The 27,879-nt window shown below is 42.1% G+C and overlaps 1 protein-coding gene across 1 annotated transcript; it reads right to left on the minus strand.

Annotated features, from left to right (window-relative positions):
• Positions 1-4,643: 4,643 nt before the first annotated feature.
• On the minus strand, positions 4,644-27,862 carry syt11b (synaptotagmin XIb; the record flags this gene model as incomplete). The annotated part of the gene is made up of 4 exons (XM_083678233.1): positions 4,644-4,954; positions 5,941-6,061; positions 9,091-10,010; positions 27,829-27,862. 4 exons carry the CDS (start codon positions 27,860-27,862, stop codon positions 4,644-4,646), a joined length of 1,386 nt encoding a protein of 461 aa, XP_083534359.1.
• Between the last annotated feature and the right edge of the window lie 17 nt (positions 27,863-27,879).

Raw genomic sequence — 27,879 nt, forward strand, 5'->3', positions numbered from 1 at the left:
GTCTTATTATGGAAGCAGATAAAGTTAAAGTTTGGTTGGTGGGTTGGATGGATGAATTGATAGATGATCGATAGATAGTTAGACAGATAGATAGATCTATAGAAAGATGAGAGAAGGTTAGATAGATGAGAGAAGGTAGACAGATAGATAGATAGATAGTTCCATAGCAGTTACAGTAACAATGGTGGCTCTCAGAATATTGGCCTGAATCAACATTCCTCCATGTTAAAAGATGGGAGTTTTTGAAGTTTAAAAAAAGAAAGTCAGAGCAATGTGGGCCCTACTACGGGCTTTGACGCCTAATAATATGTTTGACTTGTTAAGGCGCCTTTCAAGGCACTCAAGGTCGCCTTTCATAAAAGCGTAAAGTAAAAATGCTGTACAGATAAAAAAGAAAAACAAATAGAAAGTACACCAAGACAGGACAGATCACATTTGGCAGGCAGCAAGAGTAAGGTTTACCTGGAGGAGGTCAGAGAGGTAGAGTAGGTGGCAGGTTATGGAGAGTTTTGTATGTGAGCAGGAGGGTTTTGAAGTCAATGCTATATTTTTCTGTGGTATTATCTCAAGTCCCTCACGTGGATACACCTCTCCAATAGCCAATATTCATAGATTTTTTTTGGTGCTCAAGAAATTCCATGAGAGCCACATTATTTTTTAAACATTTGTTTATAAAATGTGCTATAACAACAAAAACTATGGGGTGATGGGTCCTGTTCAGATAAGGTAAGATATATTTATCTCATAGCGGTAAATGTATTTGTATATGTATTATGTCATATTGTTCAGGAAAGCATCAAAGCAGGAAAGATCATTGCTGATCCTTCCCATCCTGGTCACAACCTCTTCCAGAGACTTCCATCTGGCAAAAAGGTTCCGGTCAATCAAGACTAAAACCTTGCGCCACCTGAACAGTTTCTTCCCCATGGCAGTGGGGCTCACAACCAAGCCCCCTGCCTCTCACTGACTCTGGGACTTCCACCCCCCCGCCCCACCCTGTCACACAAACAATGCACTGACAGTGTAATTTATAATTATTTAAAATGATTCTAATTTATAGTGTACATGCCCCACAACCATTTCACAGCCTCTAGCCTCATTGCCATTTAGTCTCACACAGCCTACAAGATGCATTGTTCTTCTGCTCTTTTTTGTACATTTGTTATTGCTATTTTGTTAATATTTTGCTATTTTGTAAATTTCTTGTCAATATTTGCTATTTGTTTTTTATGTCCATGCACCAACCTCACCAAGTCAATTTCCTGTATGTGCAAATATACTTGGCCAAATAAAAAGAATTCTGATTCTGAAAATCAAGGTTAATTGAAAATTCAGGACATGTGACTTTTGAAGCTTGACTTTTGAAGCTATTCGTGTAAGTTGATTGAAATCCTGAGCATGTATTGTTTTCGCCACTGATCTATGTGATGACTTTTTGTATAACCTACACTGATAATATTACAAAGAGTTGTTTCAGTCACAGACAGGGTAGATACACAGACTTCAGTAGATACATTTTTCAGCAAAAAAGAAGCCCACAAGAGGGCGCTGTCTCAACAAGGAATTATTATTATGTGGCACCAGGGGTGTATTGAGAATGCCTTACTTTGTAAAAATGTCTTACTATGTAAAAATTGAACAGATAGTTCACGCTGAACTGTTCAAGATGTTTTGCAACAAAACGCACGGGGGGTATGACAAGGGAATTGTTCCATCAGATAAGCCAATTTATTCTGAGGTGGGTGATGATAGTGACACGTCATTTGCAGATGGGAATGTTTGTTTGAACAGAGGAGAGAATAATTTTCTGTCAGGCATGGCATGATTGATTGTGTGTATGTGTGTGTGTGTGTGTTTGTGTGTGTGTAAGACCATTGGTGCTTGTGCTTTTATGTGATTTAAACCTCCAAAAAATATTTACAAAACATTGGTGTCTAACTTTTTATTTGCACGTTCAATGAGTGTTAACGAAACCAACACACAAGTTAGCATCTGTGTAATATACTCAGCATATAGGTCATGACTATTTAAACATCCGGTTGAGTAACTGACATATCTTTCATTACATCATAACTCCATGTATTTGAACAGATGATACCTATCAGCCAATCCACTCTCCATTCCAATGCACTCAGCCATAATTACAATTTGTTTACATCAAGGTTCATATTTTCTTTCATATCAGTTTAATAGAATATGTAAACAGAGGAAACATTGGGTCAAAGGCGCATAAGACAAGTGGATATGGACAGTCAAAAGGGTGGTAGTTTTGGTGGTGGGGTGGGTGTGTGTGTGGGGGGGGGGTCCTTCCAAATTGTGGTGCAGTAAGCTCAGTGCAGCCACAGGCTCACAGTATGACTCCCCTGTCTCACTGATAGCAGAGCAACACAGACATAGCGTTAATGTGACTGCTCTCAGGTTGAGGGATGTTGGAAAATTATATACCAACAAAATGAGATGTTAAGAGATCAAGAGATGAGGAAGGAGAAGGGGGGAGAAAATGGAGAGTAGCAGAGGAGGAGGGCAAGAATTAGGGATGTAGAAGGAATAAGTGACTGACAACAGGGTTGAAAAAGACGGAGAGAGGGAAAGAGAGGATGAAGCGGTCTGTGTCAAAGCAGGTGTGGGGGTGGTTTGTGGCCATCTGTGTCTTGTCCTTCTGGTCAGGAGACTGACCCTCCACTGTCCTTCTCTGATACCACATCTACAGTCAGACACTCTGCTTGGCCTCTGCAGTCTCCACACTCTCACAGTGCATCACAAACAACAGCATACAGGACAGGAGACACCACCTGCAAGGTTATTCCACTCTAAATTCAATACAACATGATTTCCCACCTATCTTGACTGTAGTTACTGTAGAAGGTATTTTATACATATCTTTGGAATGAATGGGACTATATAGTATATTGATGAAAATGAAAAACACAATATGGCTTTGAAATACCTACAGTAAGAAAGCAAAGTATTTACCAAATAGCTGACTGGGTAATTTGACAACAGCCACAGAGAGTGATAAATTATGCTATCTTGTATTTTGAGTGGAATAACCAAACGTCACCCAGTTATATACATTTAGTAGGGCCTCCGAAACATACAAAGTGCCTCTCTTTTGAACAGTATATTCTTGGAATTACAGAAGTAGTAATGATGATATGAACTTGTGTGAAGTTAAATGGTATCATAACACACAGCGATACTGGCAATAGTGTTTTTACATGATCCTTTCTAAAGGACAGATGCATAACATGATGTATAGCATGTACATTATTTATTTTAGAGAAAATCAATTGGCAAATGTCAGTCTCCAATATTACATACTATACAATGTGTGCCATCTGTCTTGATCTGCACAAAAACATACATTTATAGAAACATGTCAGCAAAGGCTAACATCATGTAACATACATGTATAGAAACATGTGCATGTCAGCAAAGGCTAACATCATGTAACACACTTCCCATACACATTTTCAGCATACCACATGGCAACATGACCCTTACAACTCTTCACGTCAAAACGATATTTCACAATAATATCAATGACTCTCAAACAACATTTTCTGGCACTACGAGCTGCTTACTAGCATGAGTTATTACAAGGAATCTAGCCTGCTGTGGTGTGATATTGCTGCTATGCAATAAATGCTCTCTGGTATCAATGCTATAGAAGACGTTGTCATATTTCATGTAATCATATGTATGTATACAATGATAATATAATCTTGAGGGCATTTATTCTGAAACAGTAACTCTTTCAGTTCGAATATATTCATAAAATGGATGGGAGCATTTTTTCACACTGAAATTACATCTGTCTTTTCAACAAAGCATCAATGGATTTAAACCTTATAGTAGCCATGTTAGAAACGGATCATGCCATCAATTATGGTAAAGCCATCCATTAGGGTAACATCTATCCTTGAAACATCATAGAATAACATCAACAAGTATGTATTTCATGGGGAAGGAAAGCTGTATGTTGTCCTACCATAAGAGAAGCTGAATCTATTTTGAACACATTTTACTCATCTTAAAGGAGAGAGAGAGAGTTCTTAATATCAATATTAACAATTCTCAATTATCTTTCTTTCCCTTAGTCAATTGGGTTATGTTTCTGTTTAATTGTTCAGACAGACATGCGATTAACTGAATGACAACAGCAGCAAGGAGGAGGATTTGTTTTCGGAGCATTTGCATGAGTTGTGTTGTGTCCTCCCCTCACCCGACCTTCATACAGCATGGCCAGACAATAACTCATAACAGTCTTGAAGTCAAACGCCTAGCCTTTATGTGATTGAGACTGTTTGAATTATTTTGTGTATTTTGAGGTTTGTGATCATTTGTGTGTGTGTGTGTGTGTGCGTGCGCGTGTGTGCGCTAATCTGTATGTTTTGTTACATTTAATTAATTCTGTTATTGAACCTTCCTATTTATGAAGTCCACTGTACAAGTCCCATCAGGAATGTTGTTCATTTCTTGTTTTTTTTTGTTGTTGTTTTTTTTTACATGAGAGAACGTATAGCATGAGAAAAAGCTATTCTCTCAGCAAGAAGTCCCTCTCTCTACCTCTCCACATCCCCTACCCGCACACAAGCATATGATCTATATAGCTGTGTACATTGTGGGGTGAGTGTGAGGCGCTAATATTCACTGAGGTTGTGCCACTTGGAGATCTGCCTGCGGGGGTTTTCGCAGACCTCCCTCCAGTGGGAGGCGCCAGAGGGGCAGGGGCTGTGCAGCCCCAGGGGCAGGCGGCCCACCACCTCGTTCTTGGTGGTGCGGTCGAAGTCGACCACCACAAACTCTACAGAGATCTCAGGCAGCAGCTCGGGGGGCACGTCGTAGATGAAGGACTCGTTGAAGACGGGATTGAGCGTGCACTTCTTTACGTGCGTCTTCTTCTTGGCAATGCGCTTGCGGCCGTAGAACACGTTGACTTTCACATAGGGGTCTGGGGGAGACAGTGAAAAGGAACAGTTGTGACATTGTGAAATATCATCACATGTAATGCTGGTGGGTTCATCTAGACAGCGACACACTACGAGCCGGTTTTCCCTACATACTGTACATTAAATCTAGTTTTGGACTAAATCACACTTTCAATGGTGATTTTCCATTGAAAACGCTTTTTATTCTAGGACTAGGCTTAATCTATGTCCATGAAATCGGCCATACATGTGTAAACATTTCAACTAAATTAGAACACTAAATACAGAACAAATCCCTAAATTAAACACACGGTGTTGAGAGAAAAACTAAAATATCAATACTAGGCCTAAAAGAGACTGATACACTGATAGGTAACTTAGCTAGCTAGAACCTTAATGCAACTTTGAAATAAATCACCATGGCTTACAACAGAGCACAAACTTAACAAAGTATATTTTGACAGCACGCTTCGGAGCCCTACGAATCCCAAAGAAATAAGCGCAATCAGGTAATCATTTTGTGCCTACTGCTACCTACTACCTACTGCTGCTACAATAATTCTGTATATTTTTATTTACTGTTATTTACTGTGACTTAGTGCTTATATTTATGTTTACATCTTTACTTATTACATTGTATTGTTGATGTTGATTGATGTTGTAGAGCTGCTCTGCCTCAAGCATTTTGTTGCATTGTATACTTGTATATGATGCCATGACAAATAAACTTGAACTTGAACTAGTTCAATGTCAGGCAAAAAGTGAGACTGGACTGGCTCTTTTCAAGCCTCCCTTTATCTACAGTTTGACTACAGTTAGTGTGGCTGACTGGGTTGGAATCCGGGCCTCCAGGCACAGCACCACCAGACTGTGTTATCCCTGAGCTGAAGCCTCAGCATTAGCCCAGGGGAGCTAACGCATGTCTTCAGGTCTCTGGCAAGGTGCCTCATCATCACCACATGAGCGTGGTTCCGCTTGGTAAGCAGTGTAGTCATCAGAATGAACTCACTTCCAGACAGGCCGGTGACGTCCATCTTGGGCAGGTGCCTGGCCTTCAGCACCACCACGCTGAGGCGGTGGGACATGGGCTGGTAGGTCAGAGACACAAGCAGCTCCCCGCGGCTCTCACACTACAGGGGGGTGGGGGGAGACACACACAGGGTAGGAGATTAGACATTCAATAGTTCAGTTCTGGTATTAAATCACTTATTGTGAGCACATTGAGCTGCCAGTATTGTATTGTATGAAGGATGATATATCCTTATACATCAATCTATAGAATGGCCTATTGTTGCGCACTAACTATCACAAAGTCTTTAAATATCTGTTTATCGGATGTCTGTGTGTGTGTGTGTGTGTGTGTGTGTGTGTATGTGTGTGTGTGTGTGTGTGTGTGTTCTATCTCCATGTATAAGGGTCTGCCATCAGATGTTGCCATGCGTGATGTGTCAATCTCCACAACTACAGTACAGCATTCATGTCCATGGTTGGGTGCTTTTGGATATGAATTTCATTGAGGAAGTTCAGACAATACGTACATAAGCTGTTAGTACAGAATCAATGCATTTTGCTGAGTAGGAAGAATAAAAAGAAAGTGAATTTAAACTCTGAGATGATCAGCTCTGCCTGGCCTTTACATCATAATATCCATATGCATAAAATGTATAAAGTAAGTCAGTTTCTCTCTACCAAGTCATTGGTTGAATCTTAGACTAATCTATCACTAAAAGGGCATATTCTAATGCTGATAAAATGAGGTGTTGCTGGGAAAACTGATGAGTATGCCTCTGATCAGGGGAGGCAGAAATCCATTCCATGTATTACATTGAGAAGCAAGCCCACCTAATAATAAGTATGCCAAAGAACAATAGTTCGACTTGCTGAAGCAAGCCCACTAATAAGTGGAAATATTGTTTTTATTTCCAATGACTGAGAAAATAAAGATGGAATTGTAAATCGTTATCATAATTATCTTTAATTGTTATTTGTATTCAACGAAACAGCTGCAAAAATGGACAAAGGATTTTCTCCAACTATGATGAAAGGCACGCTTTGTTGTCGTTAGAGCCTCTTAGAGCGTCCACTGAAAATGTTTGGAAGCAATTGGATTATCTGATAAGGACATGAGCCTCAGGTGTATAGTAATTGATGCTCTAGTCGCAGGGGGAGTCTTGGTTGAAATTAGGATTATTTATTCACACCTGTATCTGATTCAACAAGAGATCTTATGGTCATCCAGTTTCAAGTTTTGCTTGCAATAGACCCTTTTTAGAGGAACATGTTAACTGTTTTGAAAAGTTGAATGCTGTTTCAAGAAATGTGCAATCGACAAAAACTGTAATCCTGCATGCCCCCTGTGAGCAAGCCATCTGTACCGCCCCCCCCCCCCCCCCCCCCCACACACACACACACACACACAAACTGTCATGATGATAAAGGGTGTGGTGTGGTGCTAATGGTAACTTACACAAACACACACACACACACACACACACACACACACACACACACACACATAGTTGGGATGATTAAGGGAGTGGTGATAATGGTATTGCCAGGAGGCTTTGGTAACCTTGGTACCCTGATGGATGTCTCACTGAGATAAACATGGAGGCTTTATCTGTCTCTTCAGCATGGCTGCAGTTACAGTACTGTAAGACTTTCATAGGGCCTGAATCAATAGAGAGACATTGACCATCCTGTCAGACCTCCTGGTGTGTGTGTGTGTGTGTGTGTGTGTGTGTGTGTGTGTGTGTGTGTGTGTGTGTGTGTGTTATGTGGAGACGAAATACATAGAGATTGACACATCACAAGAAAAGGAGAATGTTTCGATGAGGGAGTGTTGAGTGGTGAGTGTTCATCTTTTGTGGAATTACAAATATATTCAAAAGTGACACATGTATTCAGTTGAAATGTATAAAGTAAATGATCAGAAATGGAAGCAGCTACAGAAAATGAACACTTTGATCTGAGTAGTGTTTGATTTCGCAAACACTGTAGACATAAATGAAATCTAGAACCTGGCATTTTGATTATCAATGGAAGGGGTATTCTTTGATAAATGTTCTCCCAAAGTTGAATATGTTAGAGACTTTGACAATGACTCTCTTGACTGATTCGAGATGGTCTGGAGGAGTGAGCTACTGGATCTGTTCAGTGGGCTGGACCTGAGAAAGGTGTTTTGGTTGGACTGACTCTGAAGTCATTCTCACATTGTTGATGTACATTGCAGTATTTGTTGATATGCAAATTAAATGTTTTATTGTTAGACTCAGCACACTAAAAGGATTTACTATGATGTTGACATTTGTTCCTTAAAAAAAGGAAAACATTTTTTATAAGGGCTTGCAAATGCTCGCATTAAAGGGGAATTTTACTCATTACTCATTATTTATTTATTTATTTTTGTCCTGCTATTCCATTTGAATCTTGTTTAATTTTTTTTCTTTTTTTTCATGCTAGTTTAGAAAGAAAATACACGATACAACACCAGAAAAAATGGTAAAATGTGTGATGCCCTCGACCACTCCCATCCTTTTCTCTGGGAAAAATAAATCAATAAAATATGATTTAAAAAAATAACGCCTTCAATGTCGGCCTCTGACCTCGTAAAGTAGGCCTGTTTCAAACTCTACTTTAAAGGGGCAATCTGGGATTGGCACATCCATATTTGGATTTTTAAATTAATGATATATAGCCATTGATTCTTGAAGAATATAACTTGTCTCATGAGTTTAGTTCTACTGTGTTACCCCATCATAACCCAAAATATAAGTGTGTTTTACTCCATTGTTTGTAAACAATGTAATTGTAAACAAGCACTGTATAGCTACATGGTAAAACTATAATTTAGATTTCATGGATGGTCTGTTCTTGCATCCATAGCTCCGGCTATGAAATTGAAATTTCTCCAACCCCATCCCCTCAGCTGCTTACCAAAAAAGTGGCAGGGAGACTGCTTTGTTGTTGCTTGAATGCCAGATTGCCCCTTTAAGTAATAAAGACAATTGAATCATGATACTCCAAAGTCTTCAGTCACAACCCACCAGTAAGGTCAACCTCTGCACCTATAGTGGGGTGGCTAGAGTACTGAATAAGGGTTGTTGTGTGCTAGCTAGTGTGCTATCTAGTTCTGAAAGCCCTTCTCCTCTTCCTGTACCTGCATGTTCCTCTTGCTGATCTGTTGAGTGATGTGCACCCGTCCTGTGCTGGGGTCCAACCCAGCCAGTGGCACCAGCACCTCGCCGATGACGTCATCGCGGGCGAAACGGTCGAAACTCAACACCAAGAAGTGCAAAGTGAGCTCAGGCAGCGTGCTGTAGGCCACGCCGTAGAAGGTGAACGTCTCGTCAAACACAGGCTCCAGCGTCTTCCGCAGCACCCTGGTCTTGACCCGGTGCTTCTTCTCAGGCATGATGGTCATCTTCACGTAGGGGTCGGAGCTGCCCGCCTGCTCGTCCACCGCCCGCAGGCCCTTAGCTCCAATGATGGTCACCACCAGGGCCTTCTTGGGGAAGTTGTAGTCCACGGCCAGGCTAAGGGAGCCCAGGCTGTGGTCTGGCTCGGGGTCGGAGGACGCGGGAGTGAAGGGCGACACTGTCTCACTGCTGCTAGCCGAGCTGCTCTCCAGGCAGCAGTAATCGGCCCGGACCGGCAGCACCCGCTCTGGCCTGGACTGGGCTGCACCAGCAGGGGGCACCAGGTGGCTCATCTGGAGCTGAGTGGTGGGGGCATCCAGGATGTTGTTTTCGGCATCCACCAGGACCAACCCTCGCCTGCTGCTGCTGCCGCCGCCCTGCTCGTGGTCCCGCTCCCCCTGCCAGCCGGCCCACCGCGCCACACGTACTATCCTCTTACTGCTGTGGAGGGATTCTGGGTAGATGCTGATGCCTTTGAGCATGTGGATGAACTTGTAGGGCGGGTCCTCGGTGGAGTCGCAGTACTGGTCGCCGTGGAGCTTGTAGCGGCCTGTCACCCGCAGGTAGCGGCGCTGGCAGAAAGACCACAGGAAGAGCAGGATCGCCACGACGACTACCAGTACCCCCGCGCCAATGAAGCCAGCCAGCACTGGCGACATTTCTGAGAAAGGAGGGAGTGGAGAAAGAGAGAGAGAGAGAGAGAGAGAGAGAGAGGAGAGAGAAATAGATGGTTCAACCTATATTCATGATAAGGTGAAAATTCATCTGACCCTGCGTTGTCCTCATAGGCCAGTAGTAAAAGCCTCTATCTAGGTAATTAGTTCTCTACCGTACTACTGGAAAGTAGGGAACATAATACTGCAAACATGTTAGGTTTTTATTATCAGGTGTATTAAATATTTGTCTGGAAAACCTGAGGGTGTTTCTACAGCTTAATAGTTACATGTTAGATGGGCAAATATAAGTCATAAATAAAGTGGTCAGTTTGTCTGTAAAGTGTGACAAAAACAGAGCCTGATCGGGAGCTTGAAAACATAAGATCGATAGTTTGGTAAACAGAGATTGTTGGGTTTAGTGTAAACATCTAGAAAACGATTGAGTGGCAGTCAGGGGCGGTAGAGGGTAAGTGAGAGATGAGGGTTTGATACCTGTATGGAGCAGGTTTCGCTGTTTTCTAACCTTGCCCCAAACCCTAAGCCTCAACTTAATCCCTCACACTGACAAAAAGGTATCTTTTAGCCACGCTATTTTGTGGCTATGTTACAATGCTGAGTCTACCTTTACCATTGACCAAGACCAAGAAATGACATGTCCTACACAGTATGTCACATTAATAATATACGCTATCTAGCTGACGCTTTTATCCAAAGCGACTTACGTTACAGTGAGTGCATACATTTTTCAGTATATATGGTACCAGCAGGAATCAAACCCACAACCTAAGCATTGTTAGCACCATTGATGATAAGCATCAACTATGTAAATAAATTAAACAAGGCATTCATCTACCACTTTCCTTACAATATGTCTTACATATTATTATTAAGTATTGTGTCATGTAATGTAAAACAGCACACACCAAGAGTCTAGTTTCAAATAATGCAATGAGGTGTGAAAGACTGGGTGCAAAGCATGATATCATCCATCTGGTCTCCAGGGAGCTCATTACCACGCGGCATACGGATGCCTGTGATCACACCACCACACAGGCTGACTGACTCCACAGTGAGTCAACACAATGACTGTGTCCTCATAGTCTTTACCTCTATTCCTCGCATCTGTTCTGCTCTCATAAAAAAACGCACTGGAGGAGAATATCAAGGGGGGAGGGGGGGACATTCTCCTCCAATGGGTTTTAAGAAGGAAGCAGGGGGAGAGAACATGTGAAGAATAGAGGAAAGACTATTGGGAACACAGTCATTGTGTTGACTCACTGTGGAGTCAGTCACCCTGTAGAGGAAGGACAATTGGGACATTAGGTCATTGCTGCAGCAATCACAATAGCATCACTGAGAACAGGGTGTGTGTGTGTGAGAGTCATCAGCAGTACAGATGTCATTCCACCAGAGTTTAGTGCAGTAGGCGCAAACCGGGAGACAGTCTCTGAATCCTAACTCCTGGAGCCTCTAGACACGTGTAGACCTGAGAGGGTTGCACATAGGGCACACTTCCATCTGACCACCAGAGGGCAGGAAGGAGGTTTTTTACCATATTGCTTCCACTTCTACCCAATCCTCTCAGACATACACGCATAGGGGGTCAGAAGTTGATTGAAAGGTTGATTGAAAATGTAAGAAACTCTTGGTTTCATGTTGCACAATACATCCACCTGTTGGGTCCAACTCACAGCGACCCAGGTGCAACCAACATACTGTAGGTATAATAACACACACCATCCCCTCGCCCCCCCTTCAGTTCTGTTAACCTGTTTTTAACCTCTCCTCTTTAGTCCCAACAAATTTACAATGACACAACAACAGCCTGGCGAGTGGCGAGTGCAGCGAAAATGACAAATAACACAAAACATCACCACAAAAGGACAGAAGCACATAGCAACTACACACAACAACCAAGCATAGTATTGTCACAAGCCAGACAACGTATTGCAATGCAGCAACAGCATAACATTCAGGAAGACAATCACACGCACACAGCCACGCACGCACGCACACACACACACACACGCAACAGTATCTGTAATGAGTCTTAACTTGAAGAGAATATGGAGGAGTGATGTGTGTGCCTGTGAGTGTGTGACTGTGTGTAGGTGAGCCTCCAGAGTGTGTGTGTGTGTGTGTGTGTGTGTGTGTGTGTGTGTGTGTGTGATTGTGTGACTGTGTGTAGGTCCCAGCTGTAATGGGACCCAGGGGACAGATCCCAGGCATGGGCACCAGGGCTAGGGAGGAAGGGAGAGAGGGAGGGATGAGGAGAGACCTCTTTGTTTGGCCAAGCCTCTGGAAAGAGACCACACATTGTTGCCTTGCTAGACCCCCGCCTCACTCGCCCCCTCCCAACCCTCTAGAGCTGTGCTGGCCTGCTGAGTATGTCACTGTGCCCACACTGGTGTACCAGCGTGCACACACACATTTATGCATGCACGCACGCACGCACGCACGCACACACACACACACACACAACCTCTCCTTCCCTCTCTCTCCCATCTTTTTGTCTCCTCTGCCTCTTTCAACTGTCTGTCTTCAAACAAAAGACTGTGCCCTTCCTTCCTGTTATTGGCCATTGGCATTCTGGGTAAGAATACCAGTAGGATGATGTCAGATTTTGGACGGTGCTAAAAGCCGGCTGCTCTCGTTGCTGTGGAAACACACTCTCTGGAGGAATGGTGGGACCCTAGTGAGACCAAGCCTCTCAATAGCCCCAGGCACGATCCACAACGTGTGTTAAGAATGAGCAAGCTTGAGTTGTTAGTGTGTTAACATCATTTTCTTTAAAACAGCCATCCGTGATTGCGATTTGGCTTGCCCACCAACTCTGGGTCACCAATGTGTACAACATGGTGATGAGCTTCAGTAAAAGTAACCAAGACAGTTTAGCTTAGTGACTGCCCTCAGAAATTAGTTTTTTCCCCCGGTAAAAGTATAGGTGAAAGATGAAAGAAAGATGCATACCGCACAGATATCTTCATGCTGCTATTTCCCAATAAAGACTAGATGTTTTAAGGCTAACATGTAACTTAACTGTCTCCATGGTTGTTTATTAGAGCACAACACAATGTTTTCAGTTTTATTTACCCTGGTGGGCCACCCAATTCACAATTCAGAACAAATCTTTAAAGTGTTGAAAGGATAGTTGAAGGTGTTCTTGTTTTCCCTTTTCTAGCACTGTACTTGTTAGCTCCTAGCATCTCTTTTGAAGAAGGTTCCCCTTGCAGTGATTGTGATATGTGGTTGTCTTGTCTCACCTACCTAAGATGAATAAAGATGATAAATCGCTCTGGGTAAGACCCAGTCAGCAGCCAATTGTGAGCCAGATCTGGTATTGTGGTGGCACATAAAGCTGAGTGCCACCACAAAGTGTTATATGGGTCAAACCTGGTCCGAACGTGGGGGGCCAGCCCTGAGAGAGTTGGCATTTTGCTCATGAGCCAGCTTTGGTATGAGGAATATGGCTTTGATATGTTACTGTAGTTACTGGGCCATCTTTGGTCTACGTGTGGCTGACTCGTACTGGGTGAGAGTTGGTATTTTGCTCATGGGCCAGCTCTGGGATGTGATGTGATGTCTGGCCCTAATACCTTCCTGTCGCTCCTGGGCCACTTTTGGTCTTTATGTGGGGTACCAGTACTGGGTGACAGTTTGAAGGTTATTCATGGGCCAGCTCCGGTACTGTTTGTAGTATATGGCTATAATAAGTTCAGATTGTTACTAGGCCAATGTAGGTCTGAATGTGGGTACCAGTACTGGGTGAGAATTGGGTGAGAACTCTGGCTTGCAGTATATAGCCCAAATAAATTACTGTAATTGTTGGGTCACTTGGATTTGCCAAGAAATGCCATGGAAATGTTAATTCTGTGAAAGCTACTCCACATCTCCCCACCCTATGTTCCTCCCTCCTCTCCCCTTACTTGACTAGCCATAACCCTTACATGAGGAATGTTGATCCACTGCTGGGAACAATACAGAAAGCTTTAGTCCTAGCCAATGAGAAGATGAATCATACATTCTGTGATATATCTTGAAATGGATAAACTGGTAGTTTGGGGTTTCAAAGCACCTGTGAAATTGTTTCATACACAATCCCAACCCAGTCACATCCCAACCCAAATGACTGGACAACACAATCTACACATATTTATTTCTGATGAAATTTGATAAGAATACAAACTGGTAGCACATCAGTTTCCTCTGACTTCCTAAAAACATCCCAAACACTTGACACATACTCCATGTATAGGAGACATCCAATTAGACTCCAATTAGGGGTGGCCAATTCAGACACAACACACCTGATGCCCCTCCACTCATTAAGGCATTTTATTTTGTAGGTCTAAAGCTAAGCTGCTTATGTACAGTGCCTATAGAAAGTCATCATACCCCTGTGAAATCTTTACCTTTTGTCACATTACACCCTGGAAATTAAAATAAATTAAATCTAACTTTTTTGAGCTGTATGCACACATTATAACCCTCATCATCAAAGTGAAAGTAAAAAAAAAAAAAATTCTGGACAATTATTAAAAATTAATTAGTGAAATACCTGGTTTGGTTAAGTGATCAGCCCCTTAGAGTATACCATTATAAACTTGCTCAGGTGCAACCAATCAACTTCCAGATCAAACACCAGGCTAATTGCCCCCCACCTGACATCAATTGTAGTGGTTTTGATTACTTCAGAATAAAACCAGCTGTTTCTTGAGGATTCCACTACTAGAAGTGCATGGTTCTGCAAAGAATTAACCATGGTTGGAAAAGTACTTTCAAAAGGCCTCCGGGATAAAGTTGTAGGAAGGCACAAGTTAGGTGAAGGCTACAAAAAGATTTAGAAGGCTTTAGCTATCCCTCTGAGTACCGTTCAGAGCATCATTAAGAAGTGGAAGGCGTATGGCACCACCAACACCTTGCCTAGATCAGGCCGTCCGTCCAAACTGGAGCTACCAAGAGGCCAAAGGCAACTTTGAAGGACTTACAAGTCTTTATGGCTGGGACTGGTCTGTCTGTGCATGTGACAACAATCTCACAAGCTTTACACAAAGCTGGCCTGTATGGCAGGGTAGCAAGAAAGAAGCCTTTTCTGAAAAAGTGCCATACTCAGTCTCATTTGTGCTATGCAAAAACACACCTGGAAGATTCTGTTGCCATGTGGAAGGTTTTATGGTCAGACGAGACTAAGATTGAACTTTTTGGACTGAACTCCAAGCGCTATGTTTGGTGAAAACCAAACACAGCACACCACCCAAAACACACCATACCTACTGTGAAGCATGGTGGTGGCAACATTATGTTGTGGGGATGTTTCTCTTCAGCGAGGACTGGGCAATTGGTCAGGATTGAAGGGAAAATGGATGCTGCCAAGTACACCCAAAATCTTGAGGACAACCTGCGTCCCTCTGCTAGACAGCTGAAGATGGGCAGGTCATTCACCTTCCAACACGACAATGATCCTAAACATACCGCCAAAAGAACAGCGCAGTGGCTTAAGGATAGAAAGGTGAATGTCCTTGAGTGGCCAAGTCAGAGCCCTGACTTAAATCCGATAGAAAATCTGTGGATGGACTTGAAGAGAGCAGTCCATTGCCGCTCACCACAGAATTTGACTGAACTTGAACAATTCTGCAAGGAAGAATGGGCAAATATTCTCCAATCTAGGTGTGCAAAGCTAGTAGAGACATATCCAAACAGATTGATGGCTGTAATTGCAGCAAAAGCTGGCTCTACAAAATATTAAATAAGGGGACTGATGACTTTTCCAACCCTGTTATTCTTGTTTTTCATTTTTTATAAATTTTCAGAACTGTCGCCTTTCTTTTCATTAGTTTGATGTTGTATGGCTAAATTTGTACATAACGCTGGAAAAAGTTTTTTTTTAAAGGGTTTTGATTTCAGGCTGTACGACAAATATAGTAACTATTTCAAAGGGGTATGATGACTTTCTATAGGCACTGTATTTATTTAGATTGCTGTGTTGCTGGTGCTGTAAGCTGTTTCGCAAAGTGTTCCATCTAGAATGGATTTTTGTTCAGTTTTTTTTATCTGCACTCAGCACAACCTGAGTCTCTGTATTTTGTGTGGAGTCTCTGTATTGTGTCATTACAGCCCTCCTAAGTGCTCAAACTGTTTGCCTTAAATGAGAAGTTTGTGATACGTACAGGACGTGTGAGGAACTAGGATACTCTGATATTTCCAACTTGGAAACTCATTTCCTACTTGGAGAGTATCAGAACCAACCAATTGAAAGCTCTTAAGGTTCAGAGTTTCTGCATTATCCATGGTTTGGATTTGTTTAAATCACCTACTGCTAACATCACCTAATTTTAGCCCCAGCTAACAAAGAAATGTGCTAGGGGCATTCAACCAAATTTTAAACTGCACAACCAAATCGACTCAAATTGCATCAAATTAAATACTTGATGTGAATTTGTGGTGATTTGGCCACAAATTTTAAACTTCGTCAGTATTTCCATAGAACTTTGTTTTGTGGTGGCTACAATTGTATTGGCTATTTCAACAAATCTGAACGGTAACGTTTCTCCAGGCCCATAGATTACGTTCAGGGTAAGGAATCATCGGACTATCATGAAAGTCCTCTAACCCTCATTAGTCTAAGCCCTATTTTCAATTTTTCTGAATTCTCTCCCTTTTCATAAATTCATCTAAATTCATCTAGCTCATATTCATGAGCTATCAAGTATAATACATTTTCTTTTTCAGGACAATTTGGGGAATTTAGTGATATAGTTTATACATGTGTTTTTATGAAAGTTGAGAAAATAGCATGTGTTCTATCAATCATATCAGATATAAATCATTTGACATGGATCAGATTATGTCAGATAAGATTTATGTCAGAAGATTTCCATCACAATCTTGGGGGCTCGCCGGGGATCGCTCGACTGAGGGGACTCTGACCAGGCGCCGGCGGTGACCAACCGTCCTGAAGAAACAGTCTTCAGCCTTAAACCTCATTAGAACCAAGTGACAAGGACCAAGAGCCCTGGGACAGACTTCACTCAGCGCTGCGATCCCTTGAACCTGGTTTATTCTTTTGGCAACAATTTAAATTGACCAAAACACATGACATCACGAGACAAAAATGTTTTGATGTGTCTCTCATGAAGTTTTACTGATAAAAATGTATTATTGGTTTTAAGAGTAAAAGAGCGAAGGTGTTGTGTGAGATAACATAGGAGCGGGGTTTTTTGGAGACCGGACGAGGCTCCAAGGTATTACAGGAGACCGGACGAGGCTCCTGAGTATTTTTAACCAAGGTTTAGTAAAACCTGGAGTTGTACTGACGAGTTCAACTTACAGACTGTTTAAGTGTTTGCATAAAATATACCAGAAAGTATATGAGCTAGGAGATCGGACGAGACTCCAGATAAAGCAAGTGCAGACAGGGCTGAAAAGCGCGCAAGGTATAAATCATGTTCCTATTGTTAGATCGCCAACACCAATCTAAACTACTAAAAGATTTTATTTATAGAAAAAACTAAAACAGAATACTGTCCTTTATAATACTTTGGGTAATAAAAAGAAAAACAAACTAAAATATAATACTGTCCACCAATACGAACCTAAACTACAAAAAGATCATTTATATAAAAAAAAAAGAAAATAAAGAAAAAGTAACACTGTCTTTTATAATACTTTGAGTAATAATAATTGTTATACATTGTGTTTAATTGCCCAACACTCTTGTATGAACACCTCAAGTCAAAAGGGAAATTTAAATAAAACAAAATGGGCCAAAACTTTGTAAACAAGATCCGAATCAGGCCTATACTGGCCCTAATGTCAATTTCATGAGAAAGAACTATGGTGACGAATCAATTACTCAATATCATGTCTGGGTACAACGTCTTGGTTTTCCAGCAGATGGTAGTTTTAACCTAATACAACTAGATCAACTAAAACTAAAAATGGAGGAAAGGGAAAGGAAGAGCAAGGGAAAGAATAGAGGTGTTGGCAGAAAGAGGCTATGATAAAGGATAGGAAAAGTCAGGCAGGGAAAACATCATGTGTGCCTCAGTGTGTTCAGTTACAGGACACCGACCTCGACTGCACCCCGCCCAGAAGACAACAGCGACAACCACCCCTGCAGAACGTCCAACCACAGGTCAACCAGAATCTGCCGCCCGTGAAGGGACCAGTGGTGAGGTCAAAGCAACGACCCAAGGCTCCAGCCGTACCTGCATGACTCCATCTCTTACCCTACAACACCTAGCCGGTGAGACGGCAGAGGAGGACAGAGCAGGGGAGGAAAAGGCAGAGGGAGAGGCAGAGGGGCAGGCAGGGGCCAGTTCAGAGGACTCCCAGGCCACCCAGACTTCAGACAACGATTCAGATGTGGATCGCGATACGTGTTTCAAATGCGGAGAAAAGGGACATTGGACAAACGAATGCCCCAAGAGGAACCAAACAGCAGCTGTATCCAATTCAGACTCTATCCAGGCGGCGGGCGTGCGGGAGGGGGAGGAGTCCAAGCCACTGACATCACTGACGTACGACAAAGATGAGACCAACCACCCTACACGTCAGGAAGGTAATTGCACAACACAAACACACATGACACACAACAACATTAGCAAGGAAATGATAGCTGAGATTGTTGCTAACATAGAGGCTAAGGTAAAAAAGGAACAGTCATTAAACCACGGCACATATATCAAGTATGACTCAAAGGCCTACTTAAAAATGCCAACACTTACATTAACATTAACATACATCACATTTTTAGTCGATTCAGGAGCAACAAACTCTGTGGTAGATATGCACACTCTGTTGGTGCGTCAGGCGAGTCTGTATAAGAACATTACACAACTCCACTGACATGTCATGACACAGTTCAGGGTCACTTTAAACATTCATTTCTACTATCACACTGTTGTCCCATTAATCTTATGGGAAGAGAGCTGATGTGTAGATTAGGGATCACCCTCGTTTCCACACCTGAAGGGGTAGTTGTAACCAGAACAAACGGTAACCACACACTAGACTGCCACACTTTTGTACAACACAGCCACGACTCACTGCTGTATGTGTATGAATGGAAGCTTGGTAGGACAGTAAATGACACGCTAGTGCAGCAAGCAAAAACATTTACACAAGAGAAGGACACACAGTACATGCAACCAGAAGACTTACACTGCACAGCATATGTAAGCAGAGGACAAGACACAGCATATGAGAAACAATGGTATCGGACAGGTTATGAGCATGAAAAGCTAATGTTAAGTTGTATGTATTGGAATAACCATAGATGTGCAATTTCTGTCAAGCTCCTAGAAAAGAAACAGGGTAATGTGAATTCAACATCACCATCTCTCTCTCATGCACACTGTCCAGAGTATCCTGCACCGTTCCATGTACCTGGCTCTCACCCACATGTGTCACTTGCCAAACACAAAAAGGATGACTGGGAGGATCTGGGTCCATGGGTAAGACAATGTGTTCAGGACTCATGTAAGTGGGAAAATACAGCAAATGCAAAAGTCAAATGGAACCATGACTTGAAGGTTTTCAAACAAAGTGTCTGTTCTATAGTGCATGCAAGTAGAACTGTAGAACTGGTACCAGAGAGCTCAGATATGTTTCAACAGGTAAAAAGTGACGTCACAACCAAACCAGATCTAAACCCATCAGACTTGCCGGCCCTCAAGGAAGTTCCAAATTCCCTATGGGCACAGGGTAAACATGATGTGGGCCTAATAAAAAATGCAGAACCAGTAGTGATTATTCCCAAATCAGACTACAGGCCATGTCAGAAACAATATCTGCTTAGGAAAGACGCAATTGATGGAATTACACCTGTCTTCAACTCTGGGGTAATTGTTCCCTGCAAAGCCTCACCAGTCAGAACTCCAATCTTTCCTGTAAAGAAAATTAGAGACAAGGGTCAACCTGATGAATGGAGATTTGTGCAAGACCTTCAAGCAGTAAATGAAACTGTTCAGCAGAGGGCACCAAATGTGCCAAACCCTTATACCATCCTCTCACAGGTACCTCCTAAGAGTAAATGGTTCTCCGTGGTAGATTTGGCAAATGCATTTTTCAGCATACCCGTCCATCCGGACAGCCAGTTTTGTTTTGCTTTTACATTTAATGAACAAACACATTCACACGTTTGTGCCAAGGCTATTGTGAGTCTCCAACAATCTACAATGGATGTTTAAAAGACAGCTTGTCAACACTCACTCTATCGCCAGGAAGTGCACTCCTACAATACTTTGATGACCTGATGATTTGTAGTCCAACACAGGAACAATGCGAGGCTGACACTGTTAAACTATTAAAACACTTAGCAGCGGAAGGTCAAAAGGCTAGCATATCAAAATTACAGTTTGTCAAAGAAAAGGTTGTTTTCCTAGGGCATGTGATCACAGCAGAGGGCAAATCCCTCTCCCCTAAAAGAGTTCAAGCAATCCAAGACATTCCGAAACCACAAACTAAGAAACAGGTTATGTCGTTCTTAGGTATGTGCTCTTATTGCAGAGCATTCATTCCCCACTATTCTGTTATGGAGGCACCACTCAATGCTATGATCCACGGTTAAGGCCTAACAGCTAGCAGCAGAATTGTTTGGACTTCTGAAGCTGAGCAATCATTTAACGACTTGAAACTGACCTTACAGACGACTCCCACACTGGGACTACCTAATTCTGACAGACCATTCACACAGACTGTGGACGAAAGGAGAGGTTGTATGACATCTGTGCTCCTACAGGAACATGGTGGGAGACTTAGGCCAGTGGCTTATTTCTCAGCCAAACTTGACCCCGTGGCAGCTGGACTCCCTGCATGCTTAAGGGCAGTGGCAGCTGCAGAAAAAGCTGTGATGGCTTCAAGGGACATTGTAGGATATTCAGATCTAACCCTTTTTGTCCCACATGCTGTGTCTATGATCTTGCTTGAACAGAAAACATCCCATCTCTCGGCAGCACTTTGGCTGAGATACACAACAACCTTACTAGACATGCCTAACATTTCAGTAAAAAGGTATACTGTTCTTAACCCTGCTACCCTTCTCCCAACAGAAGACGACGGCGAACCACATAACTGTGTTGCTTCCATTTCACAGATCTGTTCCCCAAGGACGGACCTTAGGGAAACGCCCATCCCTAACGCCGATCTAGACCTGTTTGTGGACGGATCTGCATCACGTGACCCAGACACAGGCATCAATAGAGTTGGGTATGCTGTGGTAACATCACATGACACATTAAAATCTGACTCCTTACCATCAAACCTCTCAGCGCAAGCTGCAGAACTAATTGCGCTCACAGAAGCATGTAAATTGGCTGAAAACAAAACTGTCAACATCTATACAGACAATAGATACGCATTTGGCGTAGTACACGATTTTGGCGCCCTGTGGAAACATAGACAGTTCTTAACCTCCACAGGGAAACCCACAGCTCATCACAAACTTGTGTCTGCTCTCCTTGATGCTGTTCTGCTTCCCTTATCAATTGCTGTGGTCAAATGTGAAGCTCACACACAGAACACTGATGAAGTGTCATTGGGTAACACTCATGCTGACAAACAAGCAAAGGCTGCAGCCCAAAAACCATATGATGACTCTTTTTTCTCTCTCCTAAATGACAGCACACCTGCCACACCCTTCCTTGACTTACAGGAAATCCAGAGGAAGGCTCTACCAGATGAAAAGTCCACCTGGAGGAAGAATGGCTGTGTGGTAACAGAGGGTGTCTGGTATGGTCCTGACAACAAACCATGTCTGCCTAAGTATATGTTTCCCCATTTTGCTAAATTGACACATGGTCAAAAGGGGGGATGTTAGCATCCATTAACCAACACTGGTACACAAAAGGGTTCGCAATATTCTCACAAACATTCTGTGAAGCATGTATAATTTGTGCAGCTCACAAGAGAGGGGTTTCCACCCTGCAAGCAGCACACCCACCTCCAGACAGACCATTTGACCATCTTCAAATGGACTTCATTGAACTCACCCCAAGCGAAGGTAAAAAGTATTGTTTGGTAATGTGTGACATGTTCTCAAAATGGACAGAGGCCTTCCCAACAAGTAAAGCTGATGCAGCAGCAGTTGCCAAGGCTCTGATAAGAGAGGTGAAGATGGGGTATTCCAACAAAGATTTCTAGTGATAACGGCTCACATTTTGTGAATGCAACATTAAGGGAGGTGGGAAAAATACTTTGGCATTGATATGAGACAACACTGTGCGTATCACCCTGCCAGTGGCGGAGCAGTTGAAAGACAGAACGGAATCTTGAAAAACAAATTGGCAAAATGTTGTGCTGAGACAGGATTAACCTGGATGAAGGCACTCAAAATATGGGCTAAGCCCATTTGAAATTCTATTTGGGAGACCAATAGAAACAGGCATTGGACCATGCCAGAGACAGGTCCCATCCACAGACCAATGTGAAGATGAAATGTTAAGATACTGTGCTAACCTCTCTTCTACCCTTAGAGACATTCACAAGCAGGTAGGAGACGGCCTACCCAGATCAGCTGAGAGTCCACTCCATGACCTCAAGCCAGGTGATCACATGATGGTGAAAGACTTCAGACGAAAGAATTGGGCTACATGTCATTGGCAAGGACCATTCCAAGTGCTCCTGACCATCCACACCGCAGTAAAAGTTGCAGAGAGAGCTACGTGGATCCATTGCGACCACTGCAGACGAATCAAGACGACACCAGAGGACGCCAGACCAGAATAACGACGCTCTCAAGCCAACAGGACAGGGAGACAAACGGTCGTGCCCTGGTCCCAACAAGTGGAGTGCCAATCCACCAACCGTAGGGAACTCCCTGCAGCAACAAAGGACAATCCAGATCATCAAAAACCCTGAATACCAACATGAAGCGAACAACAAAGACCATGGCATCCATTCAGACACCCAGGTTTTGTGGTGCCAGGGGCACCATTCTTTTCCTACTATTAATGACGTGTGATAGTGGGACCTATATTGTGGCTCCTAGAGCATAGAACTGACATAAATGGTAGTGATGCTAATGATAAACAAAACCGCTCGACACAAAACCACTCCACGGTCAGCCCAACAGCAGGTCCAGAAGCCTGTAAAACAATTGGATCTCGGCGAAGTGTTTTAAATACATCTATGTCCGATCAGACTCAGAATCTGTGGTATCAAACCATATACATATCAACGAGACGACTAACCAACACAAGTTGTTACGTTTGTACCCAACTACCACATAGCACTGCCTCTTCAATGCCCCTTTTGCCATATCCATTGAATGCCTCAGAGGTAATGGGAACAATGATAGCTCTGACGTTTACCCAGAACCACACAGTAAAAAATGTGACTAACCAATTGAACAGGCTTAATGTGTCTGTACCTAATTTTTCCCACAGCACTGCTAGACTAGTCAACGTGTCCGAGGACGTAACCCATCCCTGAGTGGATTCCTCCCTATCATGACGATGATGATTACTATGATGACACTGATACAGTATAAATAAACAGTATAAAATGTGATCCCTTTTGCCAACCCCAGTATAAAATGCTTGCTACAACATAGAGTTTCTTCAACTCACAAAAACAGCCAACTCTGAGATAAGTTTTTCTGTTTGTTCGACTATGAAGTAATTGCCGAAAACTGTTTTCCAGAAAGGTAATTATGGATGGATGCAAATGAATACATTTTGTAATATACTTTGAGATCTTTAAAGGATCTAAGGGGGGATTGTAATGGCAAAAAATATATTTTTACTATTTTGATTAAGTCATATATGAAATGTATTGACCTCTCTGTGACCCAATGTACTTTGTTATTTTGAATTATGTGACTGAGGAAGAACCAAAACTGACTGCTCCTTCTCTTGTATCAAAGATGTTATATGACCTTGGAACACTCCTAACTGCAGGCTGAGGTTTGAGATAGTAGCTCATAACGCCTACGCTTCTTTCCCAGCTTCTTTATCAGCAAACAGGTGCAAGATATGTTTACCCCTAGACCTATGACGTACAAGCATTGGAGTTAAGGACGGTCCTCTCCTCAGCCACAGCATCAGTATCTGAATCCACACTGTTGTGAAGGAATGCTGATCCGGCCGTAAGCAGAATTGTTAAAACTTTGTATATGCATTAAAACTCTCAACTGAGACCAAACATTGTTTATTGTTGTTCACTGAAAGATTTCCATCACAAGATCCGTATCTCCTTCCCTGATTGGCCCATCAGAACAATCCATATATATAAGTCCCTATATGTCGTTAATCACTGGCAACTTGGCAAAGACTCTAATTTTAAAGTATTTGAATCTTATCAATGCTGTATTGGATCTGAGCAAAGACTCCATTCAGAAACAGGAAAGTTAGATAGACTGACACTCGAATCATGACAATCACGGCTGTAGGAGGGCCTGTGCCTTGGTTCCTGGAACCGGTTGATACCGCTTGAATCCCATCCCTCACCAGCAGCCTGGGGACTGGAGCGGGTGAGTGACCATGGCCTCTGCACACAGCAGCACTGAGAGGCAGTCTGTCTGCATTGGCGCTGCATCTTACTGACGGCTTAACTGTAAGCACAAGATGCAGTTCATTTGCCGAACCACTGATTCTATGGACCAGCTGTGTCGCAGCGTAATCCCAGAGTTGGACAAGTGACCTAGATGAAAGATGGTCGGCCAAAATGCAATCTGGGTTTGTGAAGCCTGTTAGATTGTAGACAACTAACTCCAGTGCATTACTGGATAAGACTTTAAGATGAAGTTGCACAGATACTGCATAATGATGGAATTTTATTCCATGTTCCATTAATTTGCATGTAACTACTGTAAATACAGTGCCCTGCGTAAGTAATTGGACAGTGACGCATTTTGTCTTCTTTTGGGTCTATACTCCAGAAGTTTGGATTTGAAATCAAACAATTACTATGCAGTTAAATAAGAGATTATTAGCTTTTATTTGAGGGTATTTGTGAGTATTTCATTTAGAAATGACAATACTTTTTATACTTGTGCCCCTATTTCAGGGCAGTAAAAGTAATGGGACAATTGGTTTGACAGGTATTTCTGGTAAATTAGGTGTGTTCTGTCACATCACATTGTGTAGGCATATAAGAGATTGTAATGTCTAGTATTGATTCTAGGCGTTGTGTTTGCCTTTGGAGTCTGCTATTGGTGTTTGTCAACATGAGGACCAAAGAGACGTAAATTCAAAAGTCATTTAAAAGAAAAAAAGCACTGGTGAGCTCAGCAATGGCAAACGGGCTTGTAGGCCAAAGAAGACTTCTACAGTGGATGACCGAAGAATGCTCACCATAATTAAGAAAAACTCTAAAACAACTGTCCCACAGATCAGAAACAATCTCCAGGATGAAGGTGTAAATGTGTCTACCATCTGCAGAATATGTCACCAGCCGAACTACAGAGGCTTCACTGCACATGCAAATCATTAATTATCCTCAAAAAGGATGGTCAGGTTACAGTTAGCTAAAAACTACCTAAAAAGCCTGCAGATGTCTGGAAAAAGATCTTGTGAACATATAAGATGAATATGATCATTTTGATCACAAGAGAAAAGTTTGGAGAAGATCTGCCCAAGATTTACAGCATACCACCTCATCTGTGAAACATGGTGGAGGGGTGTTACGGTTTGGGCATGTATAGCTGCCACTAGAACAGTCTAACTTGTCTTAATTTATGATGTAACTGCTGACGGCAGCAGCAGAATGTATTCTGAAGTGTGCAGAAACATCTTGTCTGCTCGAGTACAAGCAAATGCCTCCAAGTTCATACAATGACCCAAAAATAAAAACTAGGGAGTTTTTCAGGAATTGCCAAGTCAATCTTCAGATTTAAATTCAATTGAACATGCATTTAATTTCATGATGATAAGATTTTAGGCCAGAAGACCTCAAAGCAAACAACAACTGAAGATGACTACAGTAAAGGCCTGGCAGAGCATCACCAGAGAAGATATAGTGGGTTTGTCGACCAAATACTAAACATGAGTGCTTAATTTGGACATTAGATGAATCTGTCCCTTTACTTTTGGTGCACTGACATTAAAAAGTAAAGGTAAAACTAAAGTGTTCATTTCAAAGATCAATATATACACTAATACCATTGAATAAAAGCAGAAAATCTTTAATTTAACCTCATGGTAATTGTCCAAATCCAAAGTTTTGGAGTATAAAGCCAAAAAGAAGGAAAAATGCTTTACTGTCCCATTACTTATGCAACTAAAACTGGCCAGCGTCCTTCCTTGCATTACCGTTTAAACATTTTGCTATCTTATCTGCTTATCATGTACAATTAAGTACAGTAACTATGTATTGCTTGCCAAAGTAGTTGTAGAGTAATTGCTGGCATAAGATGGCATAATTTGACCTTGATTGACCTGAACTAGTGATGGGGAACTTAAAGTCCCTCAGACCCATATACAGGTGTTACAGGACTTAATATGTATTGATTTCAATACAATTTAAATAGCTTTATTTGATCAAAGGTGGATTTTAAAGCCAAGCCAAATGTGTATGTTAATTGTATGTAGTTTTCTTCAAAACAAAATGTAGTCGAAACAAATATTTTATGGAATCTAACTCTGAAGGTAGTTGTGTTTGCTACAGTGCATCCACAGGCTCAGAGCCAACATCCAGCTGGGTTTGAACCTAGGGACCTCGCATGGCTGACCCAGTTGCTGTTAGACAAAGAGGACGTTCTTGTGGTACGAAGGCCAAATCACCTCTGCTACGCTATTACATGTAGGCCTATGCACATTCAATGCCTTCAATAAAAGGCTTGAGGAAATGAGGTCTTCAAGTAGTTCAAGGCATAGATGAACTGGACTGTTTCATGCTGAATCCAGTCAACCACATCCTCTTGTCCATGAAAAATCCTGCTGGCCCTGTCCACAACGTACAGTAACATGACAGTATACACTGTATGATTATACCGTATAATGGTTTTCTGGCTTCCAAAAAGAGGCTTGTCAACTATCTGTGTATGTTTATTCACTTGTGTCATCATATTCCACAAGTGGTCATATTGTACTTATGGTAATATCCATCACTGTATTCACAGCTTTCTCATGCAGCGTGCTGAGAGCACCTTGCATCTCTTTAGGTCACTAACTAACCAACACACATGTTCTCTTCCCTGTCCTGCCTTTAGAACACATAAAAACAAGAAAAACACATAGGTTGAGGGAGATTAAGGGGGCTTACTTAAATTCTGGAGGTTTTACTCAACTTGAAATGGTGTTGGAACACAGGCAGCTTTTTGGCTGGGCTCCTAGTGGCGGGATGTTTACTTTGACAAAAACAAAGGGACTGTCGATGCTTATCCGGGAATAGACATCACGTCATTACCATCCACCCATCTCACCAGCATATGGAAGGCCATGGGGGAGCAACACGGGCCGCAGTATAATTGTTTTTATATATTTTGATAAGATAATCATGCGTACGATCCCAATAGACCTATTAAAGGTCATTGATACAATAGTGAATTTGATGATAGACAATTAAACAATCTAGGTTGAATCTAGTTGTGTAGGTTATCATCTTCGCAGTTTCTCTTCGTTTTCTAGATGGCACTCAAGCCATATACGCTAAAATAAATAATGAAACTGAATACAAAACCAAAGACATTTCACAAATGTAAGTAAGGACGGTTTAGCCTAGAAGCCTAGTAATATTAAGGTGTGTTCAGACTCGATACCACTAGGCTATAGGCATATAGCTAAAACAGAAGGAATCATTCTAAACATTATCCAGAAATAAATACATTGATTATTCTCAATAAATAACACACAGTAGCATAAACTACAAACTACAGCTGCTTACCATATGCAGGTCGTAATTCAGTCATCTCAGCCATTTTGATTATTAGCGCAG

This window comes from Argentina silus (assembly GCF_951799395.1).
Source record: "Argentina silus genome assembly, chromosome: 10".
Taxonomy (NCBI): domain Eukaryota; kingdom Metazoa; phylum Chordata; class Actinopteri; order Argentiniformes; family Argentinidae; genus Argentina; species Argentina silus.